At 36.8% G+C, this 24,408-nt stretch overlaps 2 protein-coding genes across 2 annotated transcripts; both read right to left on the bottom strand.

The window, feature by feature from the left end:
- Positions 1 to 15,087: 15,087 nt before the first annotated feature.
- On the bottom strand, positions 15,088 to 16,477 carry LOC121639266 (homeobox protein HMX3-like). Its single transcript, XM_041984425.1, has 3 exons — positions 16,466 to 16,477; positions 16,085 to 16,352; positions 15,088 to 15,805 (listed from the first exon to the last, which is right to left on the bottom strand). Exons 1-3 carry the CDS (start codon positions 16,475 to 16,477, stop codon positions 15,261 to 15,263), a joined length of 825 nt encoding a protein of 274 aa, XP_041840359.1. The 3' UTR covers positions 15,088 to 15,260.
- A 433-nt stretch (positions 16,478 to 16,910) lies between these two features.
- LOC121640399 (homeobox protein HMX1-like) lies at positions 16,911 to 21,092 on the bottom strand. The gene is made up of 3 exons (XM_041986114.1): positions 20,221 to 21,092; positions 19,638 to 19,781; positions 16,911 to 18,253 (listed from the first exon to the last, which is right to left on the bottom strand). The coding sequence occupies exons 1-3, from the start codon at positions 20,468 to 20,470 to the stop codon at positions 17,826 to 17,828; spliced, it is 822 nt and encodes a 273-aa protein (XP_041842048.1). The 5' UTR covers positions 20,471 to 21,092; the 3' UTR covers positions 16,911 to 17,825.
- Positions 21,093 to 24,408: the final 3,316 nt, after the last annotated feature.

Below are 24,408 nucleotides of genomic sequence, written 5' to 3'. Positions count from 1 at the left end.
CACGCACACGGACCCAGCTCCTTTAAAAGCTTCCTTTGATAAATGATGGTGGAATCAGGAGTGAAATATGTTGTTAAAGCCTACTACAGTAAGGGCTACTATTAAAGTCTAGTTTGCATGATTCAGTCAAGTACTTTCTTTATTAAATTGTATTCATGCAACAGCGCCATGTGCTAAGATCATAGTGCCTCACAACTCTGGGGCTCTTACTTATTTCTGCACCTCCTCAATCAATACTGACTGTTAGGGCCAAAACATGACTCACATTAAGGACTCACAATCAAAATCTAGGTTTAAATATTCTACAATAGGACCTAAACTTTTTTTTTTCTTTTTTAATCAGGGGTGTCTAAATAAAAAGAGCAAAGAGTTCTTATTTTTACATTTTATAACCTGTTCAAACCTTTCTTTGAAAACCAGATGCTGTTCATAACCCTTTCTTAGCAGTAGTACTCTGTGGCTACTGCTTGATGCCCACGATTAATTTTTAACTAGAACCATTTTGCAACAATCTATTTGTGGATTTAAGAGATAAATAAAATAAACACCATCTCTCTGTTTTCTCTTTTGTAGGGTTGAGGAATTATTGTAGTGAATAATCCATGACTGAAAGCATCTGTCTCCACAAGCTGCATCTCTTCTGCGAAACCAAAGGATCTAATGGCCAGTAGGCACAGATTTATTAGATTTTTCAAGTGTTGCTTGATTTCAGAGCAAACATAGACTGTCAATTCAACTTAGCACTCACCTGATTTTAAGAGCACTTTGCTCAGCCCACAAAACAACAGTGGATATCCTTGTTGGAAATTTTAAACGTGTATTTTTCATAGAAGTTGATGGGAAGGTTTTCAGTTACTATAATTTGCAGTGTATGGAGTTCTTATATTGATTAAACAGAATTAACTTGTCTCATCAGTGTTGCACCTTGCATTAAAAAAAAAAGAAAAAAAATTAGGGTTATTTTTTACCCCTAGGCTTGGAGCTCCATAATGGTAAGGATAAGGAAATTCCACTCTTCAACCTGGGCCCTATTTTCTATTGAATTTAGGAGTGAATTATTTATTGGCACAAAATCCAGACCACTAACAAGTGAAAACATCATAACTAGCAACTCTAAAAAATTGTCAAAGCATAAAAAAAAAAAAACAGTTTTCTAATTTAACTTTTGCCAGGCATTTTAATCTGAGCTAGGTTATATAGATTAACAGTTCAAAATGGATGGAAGAATAGAGGAAGGTAAAGTAGCTTCCCCTGAAAGGTCAAATAGCTCAGAAACTTATTCTGTTTAAGAGTGCTCTGACATGATATGCTATACAGAGTATTAATAATTCTGTTGATGGTTAAGTAAACTCAACCTTCATACATTCTATGAGTTTGACCATATTGAACATATGAACACATTACTCTCTCAATAAGTGCTCATCTTTGTCATTAGCAGGTAAGCTTTTGTGTGTTCTAGTGACAGGTCAACAAATGAGTTAATGGAATTACCTCTTCTGTTCACAGCAGGGGTCCGTACTCCGAAGCAGTATAAGTGGCTTAACTGGTAGCTACAAAATCAACTCTGGGTTTTAAGAGTCACGAAGAAAGTTCACTTTGACAAAGCTTCTTCTTGTTAACTTCATAAGCTTAGGAAGTAATCTCAATTTTCTTCCTTCTTAGAAGAGCTGCATTCGGCTAGTAAAAAGTAAAAAGAAATCTGTTAACGTTTTAGGCTATCTTCTACAAACTGCTTGAAATTGCATCTGTGTGATTTCATTCTTTAAGAAATGAATGTGTAGCTTTTATATTGAGCTATTTCTAAAAATAAATTCCTCACAGTTTTCAGGATTGTGGTTTCCTGATCAGTAGTTCCCTAACTTATAGACCATAACCCCCAAGATAACATACCTTAGTGTTTGCTGGCCTTGAAAACTATCCGTTATTTCATAAATAAGGAGGATAATGTGTTTTTTGGTGGATTTGGTTCACTACTGTAACAAAAGACCTACATACAAAAATCAGCTTCTCTCACTGCGATAATGCCAAATTTGTATTTTTTTTATTTAGCATGAGCAATAACTTTGTTGTTTATATGTTAAACTGACATGTTAATTCTGCAGATTAATCTATTTGCCTTAATGCATTAATTTTGACAGCCCTAATAAAAATCCCAAATTTATTTAATAAATGGGGGCTATATTTTTTTTTTTACAATGATCTTTCTGCAATATTGCAGAGGTGTCCAAAGTTGTTCCTTTAGAACTGCTGTCTGGTAGGTTGTCATTGTTTCCCTGTTTCAAAACATCTGACTCAAATTAAATGGATCCAGCCTATGAAGCTCTGCACAAAGAATCATTAATTTGAGTCAGGTGTGTTGTGGCCCTCGAGGACTGGAGCTGAATGCTCCAGCTATTGCAATCATTTTGCTGCAGGTCGTCAAAGTAATTTTTTTTTTCTCTGAATCTTTTTTTTTTTCTTTTTCTGAGGATTTAGAATGAAAAATTAGGAAAAATTTCTTAAAGCTACATTCTTGGAAATGTAAGTCCCATTGAAAGCTTTGTCCATACAGGGGGTAAAAGTTAAATCAGTACTTGAAATCTGTTGCTGGCATCCAACTCAAAGGTTTAGTTATTAGGTTTTGATTAGCAAGTTAATGCATTCTCTTATTATTTAAATTTTTGTGTGTGTGTGTGTGTTTCAGGTTTTTAAGAGGAATTGTGTTCTCTTTTTTTACATGTCCCATACTTTTTACCATGTGAAGTGTGATGCTAAATCACTGAAGCTCCACTTTAAATATTAAATCCAGAGACTGAAGCATCAAAAACAGCACATTCTTTCTATCACATAAACTAATACACGGTGTGTATTCTGTTGGTTGTACATGGAGACAAGTATGTTAAAAAAATACCCTTTAAATTTTCTGATTTTACACAGCTATTATAATAATTATTCAACAGTCTGTCTTGGAAACTTACTTTTATGATACAGTATGTCAAGAAGTTGCTGCTTCTGAGCTTTGAACTTCTGAAAATTAACATCATAAAAATGCCAAAACATGTGGTTGTTATTTATAATAAACTGACAAATATTTCAGACTTATTGGTCAGATTGAAAATGTGTTAATAGCCTGCATACAGGTTCCTGCATGAAGTTTGACAGGTTTTTTTTTTTTTTTTTTTTTTGACAGACAGTTGAATTGACGTTGGTTGACAGTCTGAGGTGGTTGTGAACTGTGACCCTTGCAGCACATCATTCATCTCAGCTAATGAATAATGTCAACAGCCATGTTAATAGTGGTTTGGATAGCAGATGACAGGCTCTGTGAGTCTTTTGTGCATTAGATCAAGAGATTGACCTTAGGCTGTTGTCATGATGGATCCACTTGGTGGTTGAAATGTTCACCAAGATCTTAAGTCTTGCAGAAAATGCACTAGTACACGATTGTGTGTTTTATGAAATAATGTGGGTTTTTTTTATGTTTTTTTTTTAAACACAGGCTGCTGCTGCTGAATTCTGATATCCAAATAGCACCACATTTGCTATGCAACAGTTAACTGAACACTTAGTTGTGTTGCACCATCTGTATCTGTGTATCACAGAGTCTCTGCATTTGTTTCAGATGAGTGGCTGAACAGAAATAGCTGGACTGTTACAAATTGTGTTTCACTTGGGACTCCATTGAGAGCCAAAGAGCTGGTGAACGGGTCAGAGCTCTGGCGCTGAGGCACAATCGCTCTTTAGCTCTGATGTGACCAGTACCCTCCAAGTGCTGCATCCACTTGGAGGGTAAGTGGAGTGGGGAAACTGTTAATTAGTTTGTCATTTTGAAACAGTTGCTCTGTACGGCACATTACCCCAACATAATCATAGTTATTACTACCTGTGACTTTGTGTTATTTGCTTTCATTGAGAAGCTCTCAGTAGGTTAACAGGCAGATTTACCCTGAAGTAGACTTAACACATGTGAAATCTATAAAACGTCAAAGGTTAATATTATGTTTTTATTGTGAATATAACTACATCACGGGGTCCTTTATCAAGAATCAAGTCACTCTATATGTGCTGTAATCTGAAATAACCAGTTTCACATTTTAGTGCATGAGTCTCTATGGTTATATTCTGCACCTTTAAATGGCACTAAAACCAGGTCACAAAGTAAATTAAATGAAGCTTTTTTTTTTTTTTTTTTTAATATAACAATATATAGACAGGGCCTCTTTCTCTGAATGAGGCCAATCCAGAAGTACCCACCTTTTTGTATTTCTTTTTATAGCCTGGATGCAGGGTGTGACTTCTCTGACTTTAAAAAGAATTTCAGATTATCTATAAAGAAATAATCCAGTTTTACACATAATCTCTCTCAGTAAACAGGTTCCTTTTCAGTGTGTGGTTTCACCTGCTTGCTTTATTCAAATGGATTTGAAGAGTTTGATGCTAATTCTAAAGATGCTAAAGTGTAAAAGATGTTGAACATGCTGTGTTGCTTTATTAACTGATAAGTCTTGCTTGAGATTTGAATTGTAAGTGTAAAATTATGAATTTAGGGTTGTGTGAGATTACCTGAGTGTCAGGCAGAGATGGCACCTTTTCTTGACTAGTTTGTGGATCAGTGTATGATAGAGGCTATGATTTTGTATGGTTTAGTTTTATAGTAGATAAATATGTCTGGAACTCTTGATAATGTATGTAACAGGTTAACTGTAGTGATGACAAGGGCTGGTTAAGAGTCACAAGTGTATTTACCTGGCATGCTGCCATTCAGACTATTAGCCCACAATCCAATGATCTCTGTTTGGGGAGTAGTTGGCCTTTTCACTGCAGCAACCGCAGCTCAACTTGTGTTCTTCTCAGTCACTTATTGCTCAGTGATATGCGTGTTTACAGATGATAAACTCCCAGCACTGGGCTGTTGCACTTGTAATTTCAGGCTGTCACACTGGATGAACTGAGCGATGCACAGCTGCTCAGCCCTCAGGGAGGAACTGAACTGGGAACACATGCTGCCAATTCAAAGGGAAGATAAATGATTGCTGTGTAGATTGTTAAATTTTTGTGGTGAGAAATGTGGGTCAGGTTTTCATCCTGTTGCCAATTGCCTGGAAGAGGTGGGTAAATCAACAGGAAATACACCAGTTCTAACTGAACGGCCACTTTGACACCGTTAAATCAGTCTTTTTTTTTATTTTTAAATTTCTTTTTTTGTCATAAACACCAGAGATACATCTTTTGTTTATGACTGCATAAGTAAATATCGTCAGTGCCTCCTTAAGCTCCAACTGCCATTTCAATGCTGACTTTTAGTTAAAAAAAAGTCATGTACAGTATGATGGTATGAGCTCTCTTTTTTTCTTTTGAATTAGTTGAAAAATGTCATCACCATGTCACAAAACACAAAGCTTTAATCACTTAAATAAATTTTATATTGCTGGAATAATAGGTTTTTCACAGACCAGCAGTGGCCTTCATGAAGATGTTGTTTCTGTATGTTTGGTTTTGGGAATGATGGGAATGAATAAGCTATCTGTGACAATGTTATGAAAATAACTTTTTCTATCACTTTTGTGTTGTGCATGTGAGGAGAAAAGTTTACTTTACATCCTCAGAACAGAAAACAGAATGGTGTTAGAGAAAAAAGAAAGTGCCACATTCAATACTGGTGTAATACCTACTTATGTGGCATCATTTCTTGTATTAGATTAAGTATTGGCTTTGTTTTGATTCTATGATGACTGAATATCTGATTTTTTTAGGTTATATTTAGGCAGAAACATATACAGTTCTTAAAGGTTTGCAAATGTCAAGCACCAGACAATCAGCAGGTCATCAATGTTTCTCATTGTGCACAATTTTGCCGTAAAGACTTTACATTATTTTATTTTGTATTTTGTGCATGCACTATCTTGGTTTTTTAGCACAAAAGACATTATTGATCATCTAATAACACCCTATTGATTAGGAAAAGAATCCCTCAGGAATGCTGAGAAATTGATATGTCTGCAATCACACATATTAAAAGCGCAGAAGAACCCAAACAGATGCATTTATTTCAGTGCAAGTATTCACAGACTCTGTGCCTCCTTCTTTCATGTTAGTCTCTGTAGCTTCTTCCCAATTCAGTCGATAGGCTTCCATTAAGAGGGGTAGGCTGTCAAAGCAACCTGTGACCTCTTCTTGCCCCCTAGGAGCCCACTGGCCTGTGATGTCCGTATCAATATGAATTTCATCCCTTTGCACCCATCAGCTGCAAATCCCACTGTCCATTAGTCTCAAGTATCTGTTTCCTTCAACTTGTACTATTGATTTTGGTGCGTCTTTTGTTCAGAATATGTACAAGGTTCTTAAAGACGGGGACATTTATAAATGTTTAGTGTCTGTCACTGGGGCGTCACATTTTCTTCATATTCTATTTATTAAATAATTTCTTTCGTTTTGTATGCCACCTCTACTCTTCTCCTGACAGCAGACATCTAATTCTGGATTAAATGTCATGTCATGGCTAGACCAGTGCCCTCAAAGGTCAGGGCTTTTTTATCTGGGAGGCCATAACAACATGACCTGTTGTTGTCAGACACACAAGGGGATATCACAGCAAAGGCAGAGGCACAATATGGTCTTATGTCCCAGAAGACATGATTTTTCAAACATTTGTCTATGTCATCTGTTACTAAGTTAGATGTTACATTAGACACTTCCACCGAAGGAAAAGGCTGAACGATGAGTACAACTAGTACAAGATGAAAGTAAATGTGATAAGATTTCACTGATTCAGCAGTTCAAGAATTGTTTTTAAGAAAAAATTGAAAGAAGGGGAATTTAATGCTACTTGAGCTTGTTCCAGTTGTGGTATAAATATGCTGTTTATGTACAAGTGTGGGTGAAGTAATACAACGCTGTATAGCTGTTAATTTAATTGTAAGTAGTTAGTTAATCCAAGGTAAAACTAAATGTTGCAATATATATATATATGTGTGTGTGTGTGTGTGTCCTATGGGGTTTTATTTTACTTTTTACTGGATATCCATTCTTGATGAATGGATATTTTGTTAGACTGTAAGACTGTATAAAAGTTGGATTGTATTCATGACCTTACTCATAATATTTGCAGACCATAAAAGTTGCAAAAACATGAAACAGGATAGCATTTAAGGGGAACAAACCTTAATTTGTTTATAGTAGATTTATTTTCTAATTTCAACCTTAAACTAGAGCAATAAATATAATAATTAATGTAAAAACGTTTCCTCATTGATGCCCTGATCTTGTTACTTCCTCCTTTCTGCACATCCAGTATTTCCAAAGTGCGAAAAAGCATATGTTAAAATTTGGCTGTTCTCCACTGATGTGACATATTTGCCACTAGGGGGTTTTCGGATCTGGGATTAGATAATCCTTGACACAGCAGACCAATTCCTGAGAGGAGAATAGATGACCTTTGGCTTTATTTATGTCACTGCCACTCATGGAGGACCTTTTCATAAGATACGGTCATTGTAATCCCTCAGCCCCCATTCAATTTGCAGAGGCACTCTGTCACTGCAGACCACTAAAGTCGACAAAATTAATGGATCAATAAGCCCTCTGAAAGCCTGGCAGGAGGGAGCAAGTCCCTCTGGTTGCTATCAAGTTACAAGTCATAATGAATGGGGTGTTGTTTATGTTGTAAAGTGCAACTTCAATGAATCCTGTGAACAAATCACTACAGAGTTTTCAGGGAGATAAATATGAGCTAGTTAGACTCATTTTTAATAATATACCCTGTAGTTTATCTGTACCAGCATATAGATAATTATACAAGTAACTTCAGTGTTGCAAAAAAAGTGGAAAAACACTTAACAAAGGCAAAATATTTTTACTCTTTTGGCTGTTTAAAAAGTTTTTACTGTAATGACATGGCATCACCATTGAAGGTGATGTCAACTGTAGCTGCAAAATAGGCAACAAATCTATAAATAAATCTAAACTGATTACAGGTTTGTCTGTTTGGCAAATGAATAATGTGTGAAGAGGTGTAGAGATTATTTTAACTCTACAACAGTACATAGATGGGACATAAAATCATAATGTATATGGGCTGTCAAAAGGCAAACAAGTGAAATTTCACTGTAGCTCAGGTGGTCCTTCATTATTAACAACAGTCTGGCACCTGGTGTTATCCCCTCCTCTTTTAAACATGCAGTTGTACAACCCCTACTCAAAACCCTTGACTGCAACATACTGGCTAACTTAAGGTCCATCTCCATGATGCCTCTCATATCAAAAATCTCGGAGAAAGGGGTCTTCTTACAGTGAAGGTCATTCTTGGACCACCACAACATTGTTGAGGTCTTCCTGTCTTTAGATCCTTGCTTGGATCTAAAGCATGGAATCAGCTTTATTGAGGGTTGCTAATGATATTCTCATGTCTACTGAGTCTGGAAATTATGTAGTCCTGGTCCTGCTCAACTTAACAGCCGCATTCGACACAGTGGACCACAGGATCCTGCTGTCAAGGCTGGTAGGACAGGTAAAACCATATGCGTCGCTATAGCTGGCTTTGAGTCTGTTACAGCGCTGGTGTCGTTTGGGGTTCCACAGGGCTCAGTTTTGGGGCCCTTCCTGTTTTTGCTATATCCGTTTCCTTTAGAGTCCATTCTGAGAAAGCATGGTGTATCTTTCCATTTGTATGCTGATGATAGCCAGATACATTTACCCCTAAAAAAGAAAAATACCTCTTTTCTTACATCTCTTGTGTTATGCCTCCATGACATGAAGGTGTGAATAGCCCTGACTTTCCTAAATTTTAATGAGAAAACAACAGAGGCTATAGTATTTAGGCTGAATGGCTCCAGTAGCCCCTCCCCAGTTGATCTGGACCCCTTGTCCAGCTCTTTAAAAACCAACTGGCACTAATTTGGGTTGTAAATTGGACAGTGATTTACATCAATAGCTTTTTTTAACCTTCATCAACTCGCTAAAGGAAATTTAATTTTTATCTGCTCCGCACTTTGAGACAGTAATTCATGACTTCATCACTTCCTGGCTGGATTACTGGAAAGCGCTTTACCTTGGAGTCAGCCACTTATCTCTCTCATGTCTCCAACTCATCCAAAATGCCGCTGCTCATCTTCTATTTGGGGTGCCTAAGCGAGACCACATTACACCTATTTTAGCATTGCTTCACTGGCTGCCTGTGCATTTTAGAGTTCATTTTAAGAATTTTTTGTTTTTTTATTCCTTAAATGGTCTGGCCCCACTGTACGGCTCTGACCTGCAAGAAATAAACGAATGAACGAGACCATTTTTAAAAACTTTAATGCAATTTGTACTGTTCTCTTTTTTGATACCTGTTGTCTTTCAAACTTTTCCAGATCATCAGGGTTGTCACACGTTTACCTTAGGGAAGACAAAATTAACCTCAAGTACATGTCTGTTAACAACAGACTAATGTAAAGTGTCTGGTCCCGAGGCGCAATAACATTAAACCACTGCAGTTTGCTGCATTTTAGTAACGCATTGCCTTAATTTTTCATAAATAAATATATTCACAATTAGAAAAAGCCCACCATAAATAGACTTGGAAAGCAAACAAAATATTTCTTTTAAAAACCACTGACAAAGTAGATTTAACCATCACAATTTGACCATATATTGACAAAACGTCAAATGACATCATAATAGTTAAGGTTAAATCTAATGAATTGGGATTTCATATGAGAATCTGATGCTGTTAATCCTTAGGTCCAGATGTTTTAGAGACATCACCTAGAGTCCAGCAGTGGTGCTGCACCTTATTATTTGCTTTTACATTGACAATAAGCATCCTTGTTCATCTTTTAAATACAGTTCATGTTCTGAGAGTGAATATACAACTTAAACCTGTTCGGTGGCCAGAAGTATGAAACCAGATGTTGCTAATGTCACTGTTGTCATTGCTGGTTGTGTAGGAAAAGTTTCCTAATATGTCTCTTGGGTTTGTCCTTCGTAAGTTTATAGTACTGATGTCAATGTGCACCTAGTGACAACAAGAGGACAGAAAGACAACAGAAAAGTCACAATGCTGATTTTTGCTGTTTTTGTAATAACTAGATATGGTAGCATGATGGATACTTTCGGTCACCATAAACATCTCATTGCAGAATTTAACTGATTTCAAGTGCTCAATGTTGTTGACTCACTAGCCTACATTTAGATTGGTTTGCAGAGTTTGTGTCAAGGAGGACATGACAGGGTTTTTTGCACTAAAACTGATCAACAGTAGTCTTAAATTTTTTGTCAACTATCCAGTGTTTAATGTTTACTAAAAGAGCATTTATAGCATTTTACAACTGTTAGAGATCAGTTCTAACACATCATTTCATAAATTAAACCCAGCCACCACAATTAGTGGCTGCATCCAATGCAGCCTATCCGGAGGCAGCATTAACTGTAATTGGAAGTCATTATAAATCCCATCTGAGAGTGCACGAAGAATGCTTAGAGCAAAACAGGCCTCTTTTTCAGTGTAGGCTTCATGTAGCTATAGATGAATTATCAGAGTTGTTAAACAACTCTTCAAATGTTTAGGTCCAGTTACGCACAAGGCCACTGGCAAATGTTTGATATGGAAATCTCAATCAAAGTTGTCAGTCTGTGTTCAAAAGATGAAACTGGATATGACAACATACCATCCCCTGGGTACATTACACAGATACCTCTGCAGTGTGTAACAACTTTGGTTTCCATCCTTGATTTAAAACGACTTATCTGAACTTAACAGGGATGTTAAAACACGGCACTGATGGTGAAATGCAGCCACAGTAGTTGGGTCACATCCTCATATTTGCATGCAAGTAGCATGAGAGAAACTCCCACCACAGTCATTCAGTGGGACCACATGATCACTTGCAATTCGGGATCAGTGATTTCAAACAATAGTGCTCTGCGTTCATACATTTCATGCAGAATGGAAACCATGTGTCGTGTGGCTTACTGATGGTCAAACTGAGGAAACGTGCTGACAGCTATAGATGGCCTTGAGGTGCACATCAGCCCAGAATAACTCCCAGCTCTCTTTCTGCATAGAAAAACAGTCTTTGTTGCCACTGCTGGCAGTTAGTCAATTGCGTGTATTAAGCTACCTCAAATGCTCACTAGTCATTGATAGCTCTGAATGAAAGCACACTGAGTCTTGGCTTTGGCTGTCTTTTTCATCAGGTGGAGATCTTAATGGATTTTTCTTCGCCTCTTAACAGACATGGCTGTGAGGTTTGAGCCAGGCTTGGGGCAGACTGAAGGCAGCCAGTGGGGTCATTTGAACCTTGTGGTTGCAGATGAGAGTGCTGAGACACAAAGAGCCAATGCTGCGTTCACAAGTGTCCAAGAGCGGGAGAGTCAGGAAGTCTGGCGACTGTAAACCCCACCCGAGCACCCAACACCACGCCAACCCATTCAATCTGTGCACACAAACCTGCATTACCAGACTCATGCGAACAGTTGCACTGATTACTTTATTATCTGCAGATATTTGCAGATTTTTAACCCCAGCTTTTACTGATTTTTTCATCATTTGCAGCTTTGCTGACATAGCTGGTCATCCAAAACATAACAAAAACTAATCCACCATCTGGAAAAAAGAAGAATCTTAGCATTTTACTTAACTTTTCTTTGCTTTGATTTATGATCACATGAAAACACAAAATGATCATAACACAAAACCTCATTGTGTATAAATAAATACCAGCTACATTAGTGTACATACCAATCATAATTTTATATAATATATTTTTATGTAAGCCTTAGAACTGCAAACTGCAAAGTTAGCATTTATGGTATTTATTATTTATTTACTTATTTTTATTTTTCCATGAAGTAAAAAACTTACAAATACACTTACTGATTTGAGCATTTGAATCGCACACACACACACACACACCCACACACACACACACAAACAAAACAAACAAACAAACAAAAAAACTAATATGGATCACAGTTAATTTTTTAAGTCTAATTTAGAGTTAGTGAATATAACGAATGGTTGCATTACACTTGAACATGCCACAGTTTATAGCAACAAACATAAATCTGCAAGTTTATTAATTTATTCTGTGATCATCCATCCAAACAAGTTGCATAAAATATAAAGCTGTATGAAAAAAACGTGCTACACATGCAGGTCAGTAATCATCATGGTTCCCTTATTTACACGATTAATCTTTTTTTCTATACTTTAAATGTGTAATTATAGTTGATGACAGTTCAGCTACTTAATAAGTGTTTTAGAGCTCACATCAGACAGCAATGCAAATATACCTGTAGATGTAAATGTTGTTAAAGAGGATAGGTTAAAGTTTGAGATGTTTTACAAAATAAATAAATAAATAATAAATAAAATAAAACAAAAACAGGAAAAATAAAACTACTCTAAATAGTTTGTCAGAAACTAAATTCAAACCAAATGTATGACCATAAAGGCTCAGGAAAATCTGTGACAGTTTTTAGGTAGATTCATGATGTTGTAACACTTGCATTAGATCATGCCATTTATATAATAATAGTTCAGTGTCAGTCACCCTAATAATCAGATAATTTAGTCCAATTGATTAAAAAAAATAGAGCAAGAGAGAGAGAGAGAGAGAGCGAGAGAGATTAAATTAGGTCATTTGCAATTACTCTTCACTTTGTACCACCATTTTTTTGTTTGTTTGTTTTTTTTTTTTTACAATTTAGATCCAACTTGTTTTGAACAATGAGCTTCAGTTTTACATCAGAACTGCTCATATGCAAAATAGACACATTCAATCTGGAAATAAGATACATTTAGCTGAATATGCATAGCAAAGGTAGATAGGAATTTAGTAGAAAAAAACAACAGATCTGCAGGCAGACTAAGGGGGTGAGTGAACAGGTTAACGGTGACGGGGCCTTGAATAGCTGTGACAGGGAGAAAGCAGCGAGAGGCTCCAGCACTGAAGGGGGAAGTGACCCGGAAACGGTGAGTAAATGCAGCTTGCTGGGCCCTTTAGAAAAAAGAAAAATCTCTCCAGAAGCATTGATGCAAGTCTACCTAAATACATGTTTTCTCTTATGTTTCTCAGTCTCTGTGCAGTGATGTATCAGCTACTCATGTGTCTAACAGCAGAGGAAAATAATAATAAATGTGTATTTGTAACCCTGTTTCTTTTAAATTATAATTTGAAGCTTAATTTTTTTTTTTTTTTTCCTCTTGCAACATATTAGTGTATTACTTGAATTCTGTAACTTACGAACATGCCACCTAAAAGGTTAAGCATGTTTTCTTGTCTTGGATTTACTCCTGTGATGTAAAATTCTGCATCTGTTGTGATGAAAACGTATAACAACATTTTTAGGGGTGTAACTATACATCAGTGTATGAGGAAGGGTCATAGGGTCATCAAAGAAACATTTCTCTGCTTTAATTGTTACTTTGTACAATACAGTTACAATTACGGTAATAATTTATTTAACTTAGTTTTTTTTTATTTGTTTTGTTTTTGTTTTTTTTTTAGATAGAGGCTCACTTGAATTAATTTGAACATTTACACACAGTCATTGTATACACTGACTTTTCTCTCAAATACAAGCAACGTGTTTGAACTTTAAACAGGATTGAAATTTAATCAACTTAAAACTTGTCAGCAGTATGTGTTTGGAATAAACTTTAGAAAATGAAAAAAGAGAAAACAATATAGACTTAACCTGTTAATGCATCTATTTTTAATAGTCATACACCAATATGTACATAAGCATCTTTCCAAAGACAAAATAATGCAAAAGAAAAGAGTCAGTCTGAACAAAAGTGCCTCTTTCCTAATGTCATTGCTGCACTTTGTTGCAGTTTTTGTGCCCAATTTTTCACCTAGCATCTGCTGTCCCAATATACTAAGGTGGTTTTGTGTGACAAAGACAAACATTGAAACATTTTTTTTTTCTTCTTTTCGTTTTAATCAAGATTTCTGATTAGCATTTTAAGGATAGAACACAGTGTGCATGGAGTTAATTAGTTTCAGTCAATAAGGCCTTTCATGAAACAGAAATAGTTTTCTTCTGCTTGAACGTATAAATTCAGTTCCAGTTTGCAAGAATTGGGTTTTCATAACAAGAGATGTAGAATTTCACCTCGCAGGAGCAAATCCAAGACAAGAATCTGCAAAGCAAAACATGCTCAACCTTTTAGGTGGCATATTGGTAAGTTGCAGAATTTAAGTGATACCCAAATATGTTACCAGAGAGGGATTTTGTTTAAATGTAGCTTTTAAATAATTTAAAAGAACTAAGGTGACAAACACACAAAAAAAGAGGTTTTGAAAATGAATGATCAGCACGCTATTCAAACTCTGGATTCAAGCCTTTAGTTTACTATATGTTATCTGTTTATTCACTATACCTGGATTCTGTACATGTCATTAACTATGTTTGAATTTCTTCTTAAAATCCACAGTATATACCAATATTTATCGCTTCAGAGCACAAGACCAAATTTTTCTAAACTCTGAAAAAATAAAAGCTGATCATACGTGAAACTAATAAAAACAATGTAACTAATACAGTCAAAGACTATCAACATCTAATCTTGAAAATGTTGCTTAAACCTCAGTAAACACATCAATAGTAACTCCAAATGTTTAAATCTTTTATTGCAAAATTAATTATTGATAACTGTACTCACAGTTTAACAGTCTTATGAAAGGTCAAGTGAAAACCAAAACATTGTTTGACACAAATAATAATAATAATAATAATAATAATAATAATAATAATAATAATAATAATAATAGTAAGGCCTTATATATAAATACAAACATAAATTCACGGACACACAAACACACACACACACACACACACACACACACACACACACACACACACACACACACACACACACACACACAAAGTAATATTGCAGGGTAAGCTGAAGCAGCATTACCCCAAAGGACGTACATTCATTCAGAAGACTTTACTGCACAAAGTAAAACTGCTCAGAGGGTGTTTCATACATGCACAGTTTTCTAGCTTTCTAATCAAGACTCCCTAAGAGCTCATAATAATAATAATAATAATAATAATGCCAAACTCTTTGTGGTAACAAAAAAAACCAAACAAACAAACAAACAAAAAAAAAAAAAAAAAAAAAAAGTGGCACATGCATGTCTGGGACCTGCTGATGACTGAGTTGGTCCGAAAGACGTTAACACTAGCTTGAAATAATAATAATAAAAAATGTAAATAATAAAAGACAAAGTGTAAAAAACCAAAAACTGAGGTGACTGTAAACAGCAAAGTCCTCATAGGAGACCTCATCAGTCCGTATCAAACAGGCCAAAATATTTGCCAGTGTTGGAAAAGTAAATGTAAGGCGCAGCATTTGCAGTTGGGTACACGACAGGGAAAGACATGGGTACTAAACATCCACCCAGCAGGCTGCTGTCTTTGTAAAAGGTTGGTAATTGCACGTTTTTCCCTGCCTCTGAGAAGTGTTCAGCGGCCAGTGGGCTCTCTATGTCCGTGGACAGCTGTCTCTTCAGCTTGTTGCGGCGGTTCTGGAACCAGATTTTCACCTGGGTCTCGGTGAGCTGCAGAGAGTTGGCAAGGCACGCTCTCTCCGAGCTACTCAGATACCGCTTCATGTCAAAAGTGGCTTCTAGTTGAAATATCTGTCTCTTGGAGAAGATGGTGCGCGTCTTCTTCTTGACTATGGCTTTATTATCCGAAGAGGACTGTTGCTGTGGCCGGTGCTGCTCAGAGGTGTCCTTGGCGCTCTGCGCACTTTGCACCCCGGGACAGGAGCCAGTGGTAAGCGGCGGTGTGTTTTCCCCGCGGTGCGCACTATGGACTCTGGGCTTCACTGTGGGTGGGAGCGACAAAATGTGCTTTGAAGTGAATGGTTTACTTTTTTTCTGCGTGCAAACACATGCGAGGAAACTGCACAATTATAAGAGCAGCATAATTAATAAACACAAACAGCGACCTCTAGTCCTGTCGTAAATACTCAGAAGTTGCTTTTTTATAGGCTATATCTGTCTGCATCTTTACGCTCTACCTTGAAGCTAAAACTATGCGTCATTTTCTTTTTTTTTTAAAAACACTCACCAAAAAGTAAATAAGAGGACATAGATGTAGTTACCTGACTCATCGGACCCACTGTCATGCTTCCTCCGGACGTCCCATTCCTCCTTATATCTCGCTTGAAAATCATTTTTACATCCTACGTCTCTCTCTTCAAAATCCGGACCGTCCTGCTGTTTGAGGTTGAGGATGTTGTCAATAGTGAAAGTCAAACATGCGCTCCGACTCGGGGCATCCTCTTTGCTCATATTCCCCGGCATTTCATTCGTTCTTGCAAGATCCCAGAAACAACCGATGCTCCGAGCACCATTGCTCCGCGACTGCGACTAGCGCGCGCGGAGGAGCCTATTCGCCGTAATTCAACGACCCGGAAGACTGCGGTTTAGCAGCTTTTGATTGGTGAGGTTGTGGGGCAGATGAGGGCGGGATGAACTTTTACGTCTGCTGCCATATTGGAGCTTTAAACTCTTCTGTCATTCGGGTTTATGTGCACTTGCTCAGCACCGCGTAATACAAAGCAACTTCCTTTGAACTCAGAGTTTAGACTTGGCCTAATTATGAGGCCTCTTGACATCCAAATTGGGCTCATGTCCAGATGACTTTTTAAAAGCCACATACATATTCCAACAAGGGGTCATGAGAACTTTGTAGCTTGCAAATTGATTCAGTGGGTGTAAAAGCCACAAAAGTCTTCAACACAACCATTACTTAAAAACAAATTTTTATCTAACATTTGTTTATAACCCTGTCCTAACTGGTCATCTTACAAAGCAGGTGGCCAAAGTTGTATGCAAATAAGGACAGAAAACAATACCCAGCATCATTTCTGCATATAGTTTATTCACTGTGGAAACAAAAGTGTACAAAAGTCTGTATTAAAATCCTCTTAAATAAAATGTGTCAGTCTGTATTGCTAATAATTTATCCCTGCTAACAGCAATCAAAATGACATGTCACAAAACCAAAATGTCTTTTTTGTAAGTGAACAGGTTCTACATTTTGTAGATGAGTTCAGTTACACCACGCATAATAATTCAAGTTATGTGAACAGGCAAAAATGACTTCTGACTTCTGGTGAAAAGTTAAGAAAATACCTCCAAACTTGTGCATTGGTAAGGAAAAAGACTTACAGTGCAGTTTGAAAGCAGGTAAAGCACAGTAAATTTACAGTAAGTATAAAATTAAACGTTTGGTCCTGAATTTGTAAATGCTGTCTTCTGTTGCATTGAAACGTACATTATTTTGTCTTACAGCTTCTTTTCTTGCAAACATTTACAATCTTTTGCAGGGCTACAAGAACTCATCTGCATAATTTTTTTTTCAAATATCAATTCACGACCACTGACCCCAATTTAATCCCACATATGTGAGTGGTCCAAACATTTTCTGTGAAAAGAATTCATCACAAAACAGACCTTTATTGGAAACTCTTTGAGTCTGTATAATATGCTCTCTATGAAGCCCTGAGGACAGGATTGCAGGATGTTTGTTGTTTTAAAAAAAATAACACACACCACAATTATCGCTGAGAGTTTAAAAGACTTGCATTTATGTGTTGGGAAAGAAAACTCATGATGAGAAATTGTATTGTTCAAAGGATTAAGTTGCCATGGCCAGCTAGATGAGTCATTCATCATAATCTTAATCTGCAGAACTATCAAAGAAAAAACATCCAAAAGAAGCAGTTAAACACAAGATCACTTATGCCTAACGCTCTGGAAAAAGTCTCAACACTAAAATGAACATTTTGTAGCATCTTTAATTGATTTGAGTCATGTGGGTCTCTTCACCTCCACGCGTCACACTATTCCAGTCATCTGAGGTGTTATGAATGCCAGTGGATGGGTGAAGTGACCAGTCACTGGGTAGTTAACAGCATCTGAGACACCAAGTACTGGTGGTGACACGTGAGGCAGGCTGGTCAACGTTGCAGGAGTAGCACTATTCTCATGATACAGCACAGGAACCCTGACAACCCTGTGGGTGGGGAAGGGAACGAGGGCTGCGCCAGCTTCCATGTCAGATGTGATCTGCCGCTTCCATTTGTTCCTGCGGTTTTGAAACCAGATCTTCACCTGGGTCTCTGTGAGCTGCAGCGAGGCAGCCAGCCTGGCTCGCTCGGAGCTGCTCAGGTAGCGCTTCAGATCAAAGGTGGACTCCAGCTGGAACACCTGACTTCGGCTGAACACGGTACGCGTCTTCTTCTTCCGTACAACTTTAACATCACCTGAGATGAAGAGGAAGATGTAGTCTTACTGAAGGAACTGAAATTTGATCTAATATGTGTGTGGGGGAGGGTTGATGAGTGGAATTTGTATCACTTATATTATCGCCTGTGTATTTTTCATTTATTTCCTATCCTGGTATATAGAAAACAAAATCTGAATTTAGTCTCCCACCCAGAAAGCTTTTAAGAGCCATGTGTTCTATAAGACTTAGAAGGTTGGGACAGGCTTGAATTCAGCCATTTATCATTATAGTTTTCATTGTAACTTCATTAGCTACTGAATCCCTTCTGACCAACAAATGCAAACTTTTATTGAGTACCAACCAAGTTTGATGAAAATGTCATTTATTAATTTGTCAGCAGACACTTTTTTTTGCCATTTTACTGGGAGGTTGTTAGACATGAAAATAACTAGAAAACCACAGTTTAATAACCACAAATCAATTAAAATCAATGTTTTACAATGAATGAGCAAAAATGTTCATTTTTAGAGGCTAAGGAAAGTAGTACACACACAACTTTCATGATGAAGAGCTGAGATTGCGTTTCGTCCTGAGCACTAGTGGCTTCAAGTAACTTTTCTTTGAAATGTCATTTCTACATTTAGCTGATGTCTCCCCATACTTTCACAATCTATTTAATCAATTTAACACCTTTTTAAAACTTGGTTATGAGGTAGCCTACAAAAGAGGTCTTGGTTAAGGTTTGGCATTAAAAAAATTACATGGTTATGGTTTGGTATTTAAAACCTGATGGTTACGGTTAGGAAAACATCATGGTTTGCATTAAAACATAAACTGTAAAAAAAAAAAAAAACACACTAGTTTTTTGGGTTTCTAAAAGTTGAATTCCACCCCCTCTGCTAAACACACAAAATGTGCTTGACCAACCAATCAGATGGCTGTGAAATATGGAAGTCATGCTGAGTAGCATGAATAAATCCAGTTTGTGCTCATAATACAAAAATTTGTTTTGTTAGTTTTTTATGTTTTATGTTTATATTGCTAGATATATACAGACACCCCCTATACCATACGTATATATGTATGTATATATATATATAAACACAAAACGCACAAAACACACGTATGGGAGGCATATATATATATATATATATATATGTATATATATATATATATATATATATATATATATGTATAAAAAATTATATATATATATATATATATATATATATATATGTATATATATATATATATATATATATATAATTTTTTTAATTATTATTTGTTTTTTCAGAACGCATGCGTGGTAACGAATCACTTGCGTGGTAACCACCACTTTCAAGGAATTTGTTGCTTGTGTGTCTTACCCGCGTCACAACTGTATTCTCGAGAGGTGCAGGATACGCGCGCATCTTCTTCACCTTTGTCATCAGTCAAACTGTCATCCCCCTTTTCTTCCGGATCCTCGTTCTCCTCCGACAGTCCCGTCAAAGCTGGGGAATCCCTTTCGCTGCTTGACGCAGGGTCTTCGCGTTCTTGGGAGTTGCGGGTTTTGTGTGGAGTATCTGCAAGAAAAATCCAGTGGAATAAATAAAACCGAGCTTAAAACAGTTTGAAGAACTTTGAGAGTTGTTTGAGATTTTGGGTGGCTGCCAACTGGCCCGTGAAAGACTAAACACTGGAGAGTGGACGTGTTTGCGCACAGAGGGAAGGGACAGTAAAACGTGCCACAAGCCATGTGTCATGCAGTAGAACACCAAAGCGACATGTTTGTTATAAAGTATGAGTCAATGAAGACATTATGTGTAATTTTATCGTTTTATGAACACGCTGTTGTCTAAATTTGATAATTTTCTGTATTACCAAGAACCTATAGCTGAAAAAAGGAAGCTTGCGCCGTGCCAGAAAATAAAAACAAACATTTGTTCCTTCAGGCCATTTCTTGGCCGTAACCTTCATTAACTGGTTGAATTAGGCAAATAAAACTGTCAGATAAGAACTTACTCGTGGAACTGCCGTGCACTGTGTTTGGAAATGTTCCGCTCCACTCCAGCTCCCCATTTACACTCAGTCGTCTTGCTTCCAGCCCCGGACTTATCACCGGGTTGAGAGTGGCAACTTTGAAGCCGGGAGTCTCCACCCGATCCTCAGCTGAACAACCTCCACCTGCAGTCCCCAGCAAATTCTCAATGTAAAAAGACGAAGCTTTCGAGGAAGCACCGAGTTTCGATATCGGTGCTTTATCGTCCAGCATCTTTACAGCTTTTTTCTTTTTTTTTTTTAAATATCTTTCCCGCTTGCTGTTCTTGCACTCTTTCAAAAATATTCCCCAGATGTGGATATTATAAAATCATTCCTGGGAAGCATCTTGCGTCTCCTGCTCCGCGTGAAGCATCCTGACGCACTCCAAGAGGACGGCCTGCTGGAGTAGACCCGAACAGAAAATTCGTCTTTTGGGTTGAGCTGACGGCAGAAAGCCAACAGGAATTACTCCAGGAGCGGAAAAAGCTCGACACTGTGTTGTTTCTGAGCCTCTCTTGTAGACTGTGTGATAGTCTGCCTGAAGGGACCGCAGGGATGCAGGATTTAGGTCAATTAGGGAGCAAACCAAAGCAGAGATACTGTGCTGTCCTCAGGGCTGGAGATGGGAGAAAGCGTCAGGAAGAATGGCACAGTACCGCCTATTGGTTACATTTGTCCATGCACGCTTCATATTTATTTTGCCCCTTGTAAAAATTACATTCTCCGAGCTTTAACACGCTCATCAACCACAGACTGCACGCCAGATATATTATGCACACTAAAGTAGTCTGTTTACGTTCCAGTGTTTCTTGTTTAGTCACAATTTGTTTTTCCTGTAGCAAAAAATAAAGAAAATGTCGCATCTTCCCTCGGTTCAGTTGACAAGACAAGAAAAATAAAGCTGACGAGCAGGAGGACAAGAAAATATATTTTAAAGACAAATATTCAACCACGAGAGTTTTTTTTTTTTTTTTTTTTTTTGGGACGACAGATGCGAGTCGAAGAGAAAACTTTTAAGCTGCAGAAAATCAGGAAAGTTTTTTTCTGTACTACTGTGTTGAATTCTTATTTACACACAATCAGAAGCTAAATTTGTATTTTAAAACTGGTATTTTCTAGACTAGTTGCTTAGTTTAGGGCGCGGTCTGACTTGGCCTTATGGTCTGGTTTTTTTTAGCCACGTTGTTTGCTCCTTGTATACAAAGAAGTTAGTATTTTATCATGATCTGGAGCCAGTGTGGGTTGTTGTTTATATACTTTAACAAAAAAGAAACTTTGTGTGTTTAAATGTGTTTGGTGTGGTGTGTTATTGTCATATTTGGTGAGACGCTGAGGGGATTTTGTTGTTCATGTTCTGCTTTATGTTCTCGTGTTTTCTAAAATATTTGGTGGATTTTTGTGTACTGAGATTTATAGTAAACTATGTTATATGTATCAGGTTAATTTTTGTTACGTTTTTATTTTTATTTATTATTTTTTTCTGAAATGCAGCTATTTAGTGAATATTGTTTGGGGTTACAGTTTTTTTTTTGGTTGTTTTTGCTTTTATTTTCTGGTTTATATTTTGCTTTTGCCAAATGCACTTTTTTTTATTATGTTTCTGTTTAACGTTGTTGGATTTTTTTGTTTTATTGTTCTCATGATATATTTGAAGACATAGAAACTCTGAATTTCTAATTTGTGCCTGACATGGATTATTCACAAATCTGGCAACTTTTTACTCACTTAAAATCCCAGATTCTTAGTTATTCTCGTGTTTCTCTAAATGAAAGATATCTTCATATACTCTTCAATGAAAAATAAAAAGTCAATTCTTGCTGCATGAATATAAGAACCTGTGTCTGGTCTCAAACTCAACTGTGCTAGTTTGTTTCAGAAAATGTTAAACATAAAAATGATCATTTTGTTTGTTTGCCAGCATCTTTTCAAATGACCCACAAAGACCCCAGAAGCAAAAACAATTGTTATATAGCTTGTATGGATGTTATTCCTCTCCTGCAGGTTCAACAAGCCAATGAGTTTTATACTCAGCTTAAAAGCCTCCATCAGCAGCTTCACCACAGACTAGAAACAATGTCTCACTTTCAAACTAATTGATGAGTTTAGACAGAAATTTTGCCAGATGTAAGAAATTTCCCAAACCTGTACACTGTAAATAATCCATTGAGCAAACATCAAGAGAGCCCCTGTTAGCTTCATTGTGGATTGACTGTGTTCCAGGTTAAAACTATTGCTCTAAGTAGAGAATGTTAAGTCATTTCCAAAACTGAACAATGAAGTAAAATTCTACCATGTTTGGAGGTATAATAGGATTGAAACACTATGAAAAGCTTACTTTCATCTGTAAGCAGCCTTGAACAAATGCTCAACAGCTCAGAACATTCCAGGCTGCAGGGTTTTAGCTTCCATGTTGATCAGCCGCTTTGAATCTACCTCTTTCTACAAATTTTTTCAGAGAAAGCACCACGCAACACTTCAGTGGATATTAGCAAAATAGGCACAACGAGAGAAAGTAAACACAGAGGTGGAATTAAATCCTTGCTGACCAAACTCTAGAGAAGGAAGGCGGAGAACAACACACTGTGTCCACTCAAGAAATGCTCACAATTGTTCTCTGTTGTGCTACTATACTGACTTTCTATAAGCCTCTTTGTCGATAATAGCCTATGAACCTAATAGTCTGCAGGCTGCTTAATGTAGCTGTACAGCAGGCGGCCTTTTGCTACAGCTAACATTTATGATTGAGAGTAAAATATAATCTGTAAATTTTAAAAATGAAAAACCAACTCAGTTGAACATGGTTTGTCCACTTTTAGGCCTTCTAAAAATGTAATTGAAATTTTGGATTTGTTTTAAAATGCTATAAAAAAAAAAACATTCTTTTAAAGTATACACACACAAAAATAAAAAATAAACATGGTCTCCAACTTACATTCATAACCTGAATGTGTAACAAATAAAAGTGAGACCACCTTCTGATTTAAATGTGGTTCAGTGTGACTCTGATTGGTGTACAGAGTGTGACATGGTGTTTTTTTTATTAATGAAGTCCTGACTGTTTTAAACCAAAGGAACACGGGAAACATGAGTTTCTGTGAAACAGCTCCAGCTGGGACTTTACACATGCAACAAGGCTAAAAACCTGCTTTTAATGTCTGATGCAGATTATTTTTTTTAATTAAACACATATTCTAATATTTCTTGCATTGTTGGTCTCTTTCTTATGAGGAGTTTGAAATATAGTGTCATATTTATTATTATAGAAAACTTCTACTTTTCCAAAGTTGAGATAAGAGAAACTCTCAACGTTGGAGATTTTCTCTCATGCAAGATTTGTTCTGTTCCGTTTTCTTGTGAGAAGAAAGAAGCTTGACATGGGAAAAAAAAGCTATGGAAAGCCTCCTTTACATGTCTATGAGTAAAATTTCTAATTCAATCCAGAAGAGCTTCCATTTTTCCTCTTTTTTATCAGCTGTGTTGAGATGACTGTATGGCAGAAGACAGTATGCTATATTATTCCAGCTCCTCCACTCATTTAACAGGAGTTTTATCCTCAAAACTCCAGTTTAATGATTAAAAGCAGTCATTTTTCAGCTGAGCCACGTAATATGGCAACTGACTTAATGAATACTTCTTTTCATGCTTTACAAGATGATGATTTTTCTGTGATTTATTTATTTATTTAATGCAAAAGGGCTGCCAGATTAAAGAAAAAGCTAAAACTATTTCTTTCTAACCAGTTGTTCCTTAAAAGTTCTTTATAAATTCATTATTAAAATATATGAAAACTCTTGTAAGACGTTAGCCCTCATTGAAAAAAAAGTGCAGGGCAAAGAAACTTGTGACATCCACGCTGCTGATTACTTTGATTTACTGGGGACAGCTCAGCCATAACAAAACCTTCATGAGTCTAATCCAGATTGGATTCTAATCCTGTATCATTACTGCTGTGTCTTTCTATATGCAAGGCATAAATCACAATATTAATAGTCTGCTCCTCCACATCATTATTTCTATAATGGGCTACTGTGACAAAGCAAGCTGTTCAGGTCAAAGCCATGGCCCAGAATGCAAGAGTGTATAAGGTCAGTAAGGTCCAGACATCTTAGGTTGGGCTTAATAGAGTCAGCCAACCAGAAGGCCTCTTTATGCCACATGGAGCTTTGAGTT

This window comes from Melanotaenia boesemani, chromosome 5 (assembly GCF_017639745.1).
Source record: "Melanotaenia boesemani isolate fMelBoe1 chromosome 5, fMelBoe1.pri, whole genome shotgun sequence".
Classification (NCBI taxonomy): Eukaryota; Metazoa; Chordata; class Actinopteri; order Atheriniformes; family Melanotaeniidae; genus Melanotaenia; species Melanotaenia boesemani.
Note: the sequence above shows the minus strand (reverse complement) of the source record. Positions and strands in the feature narration are given on the sequence as shown.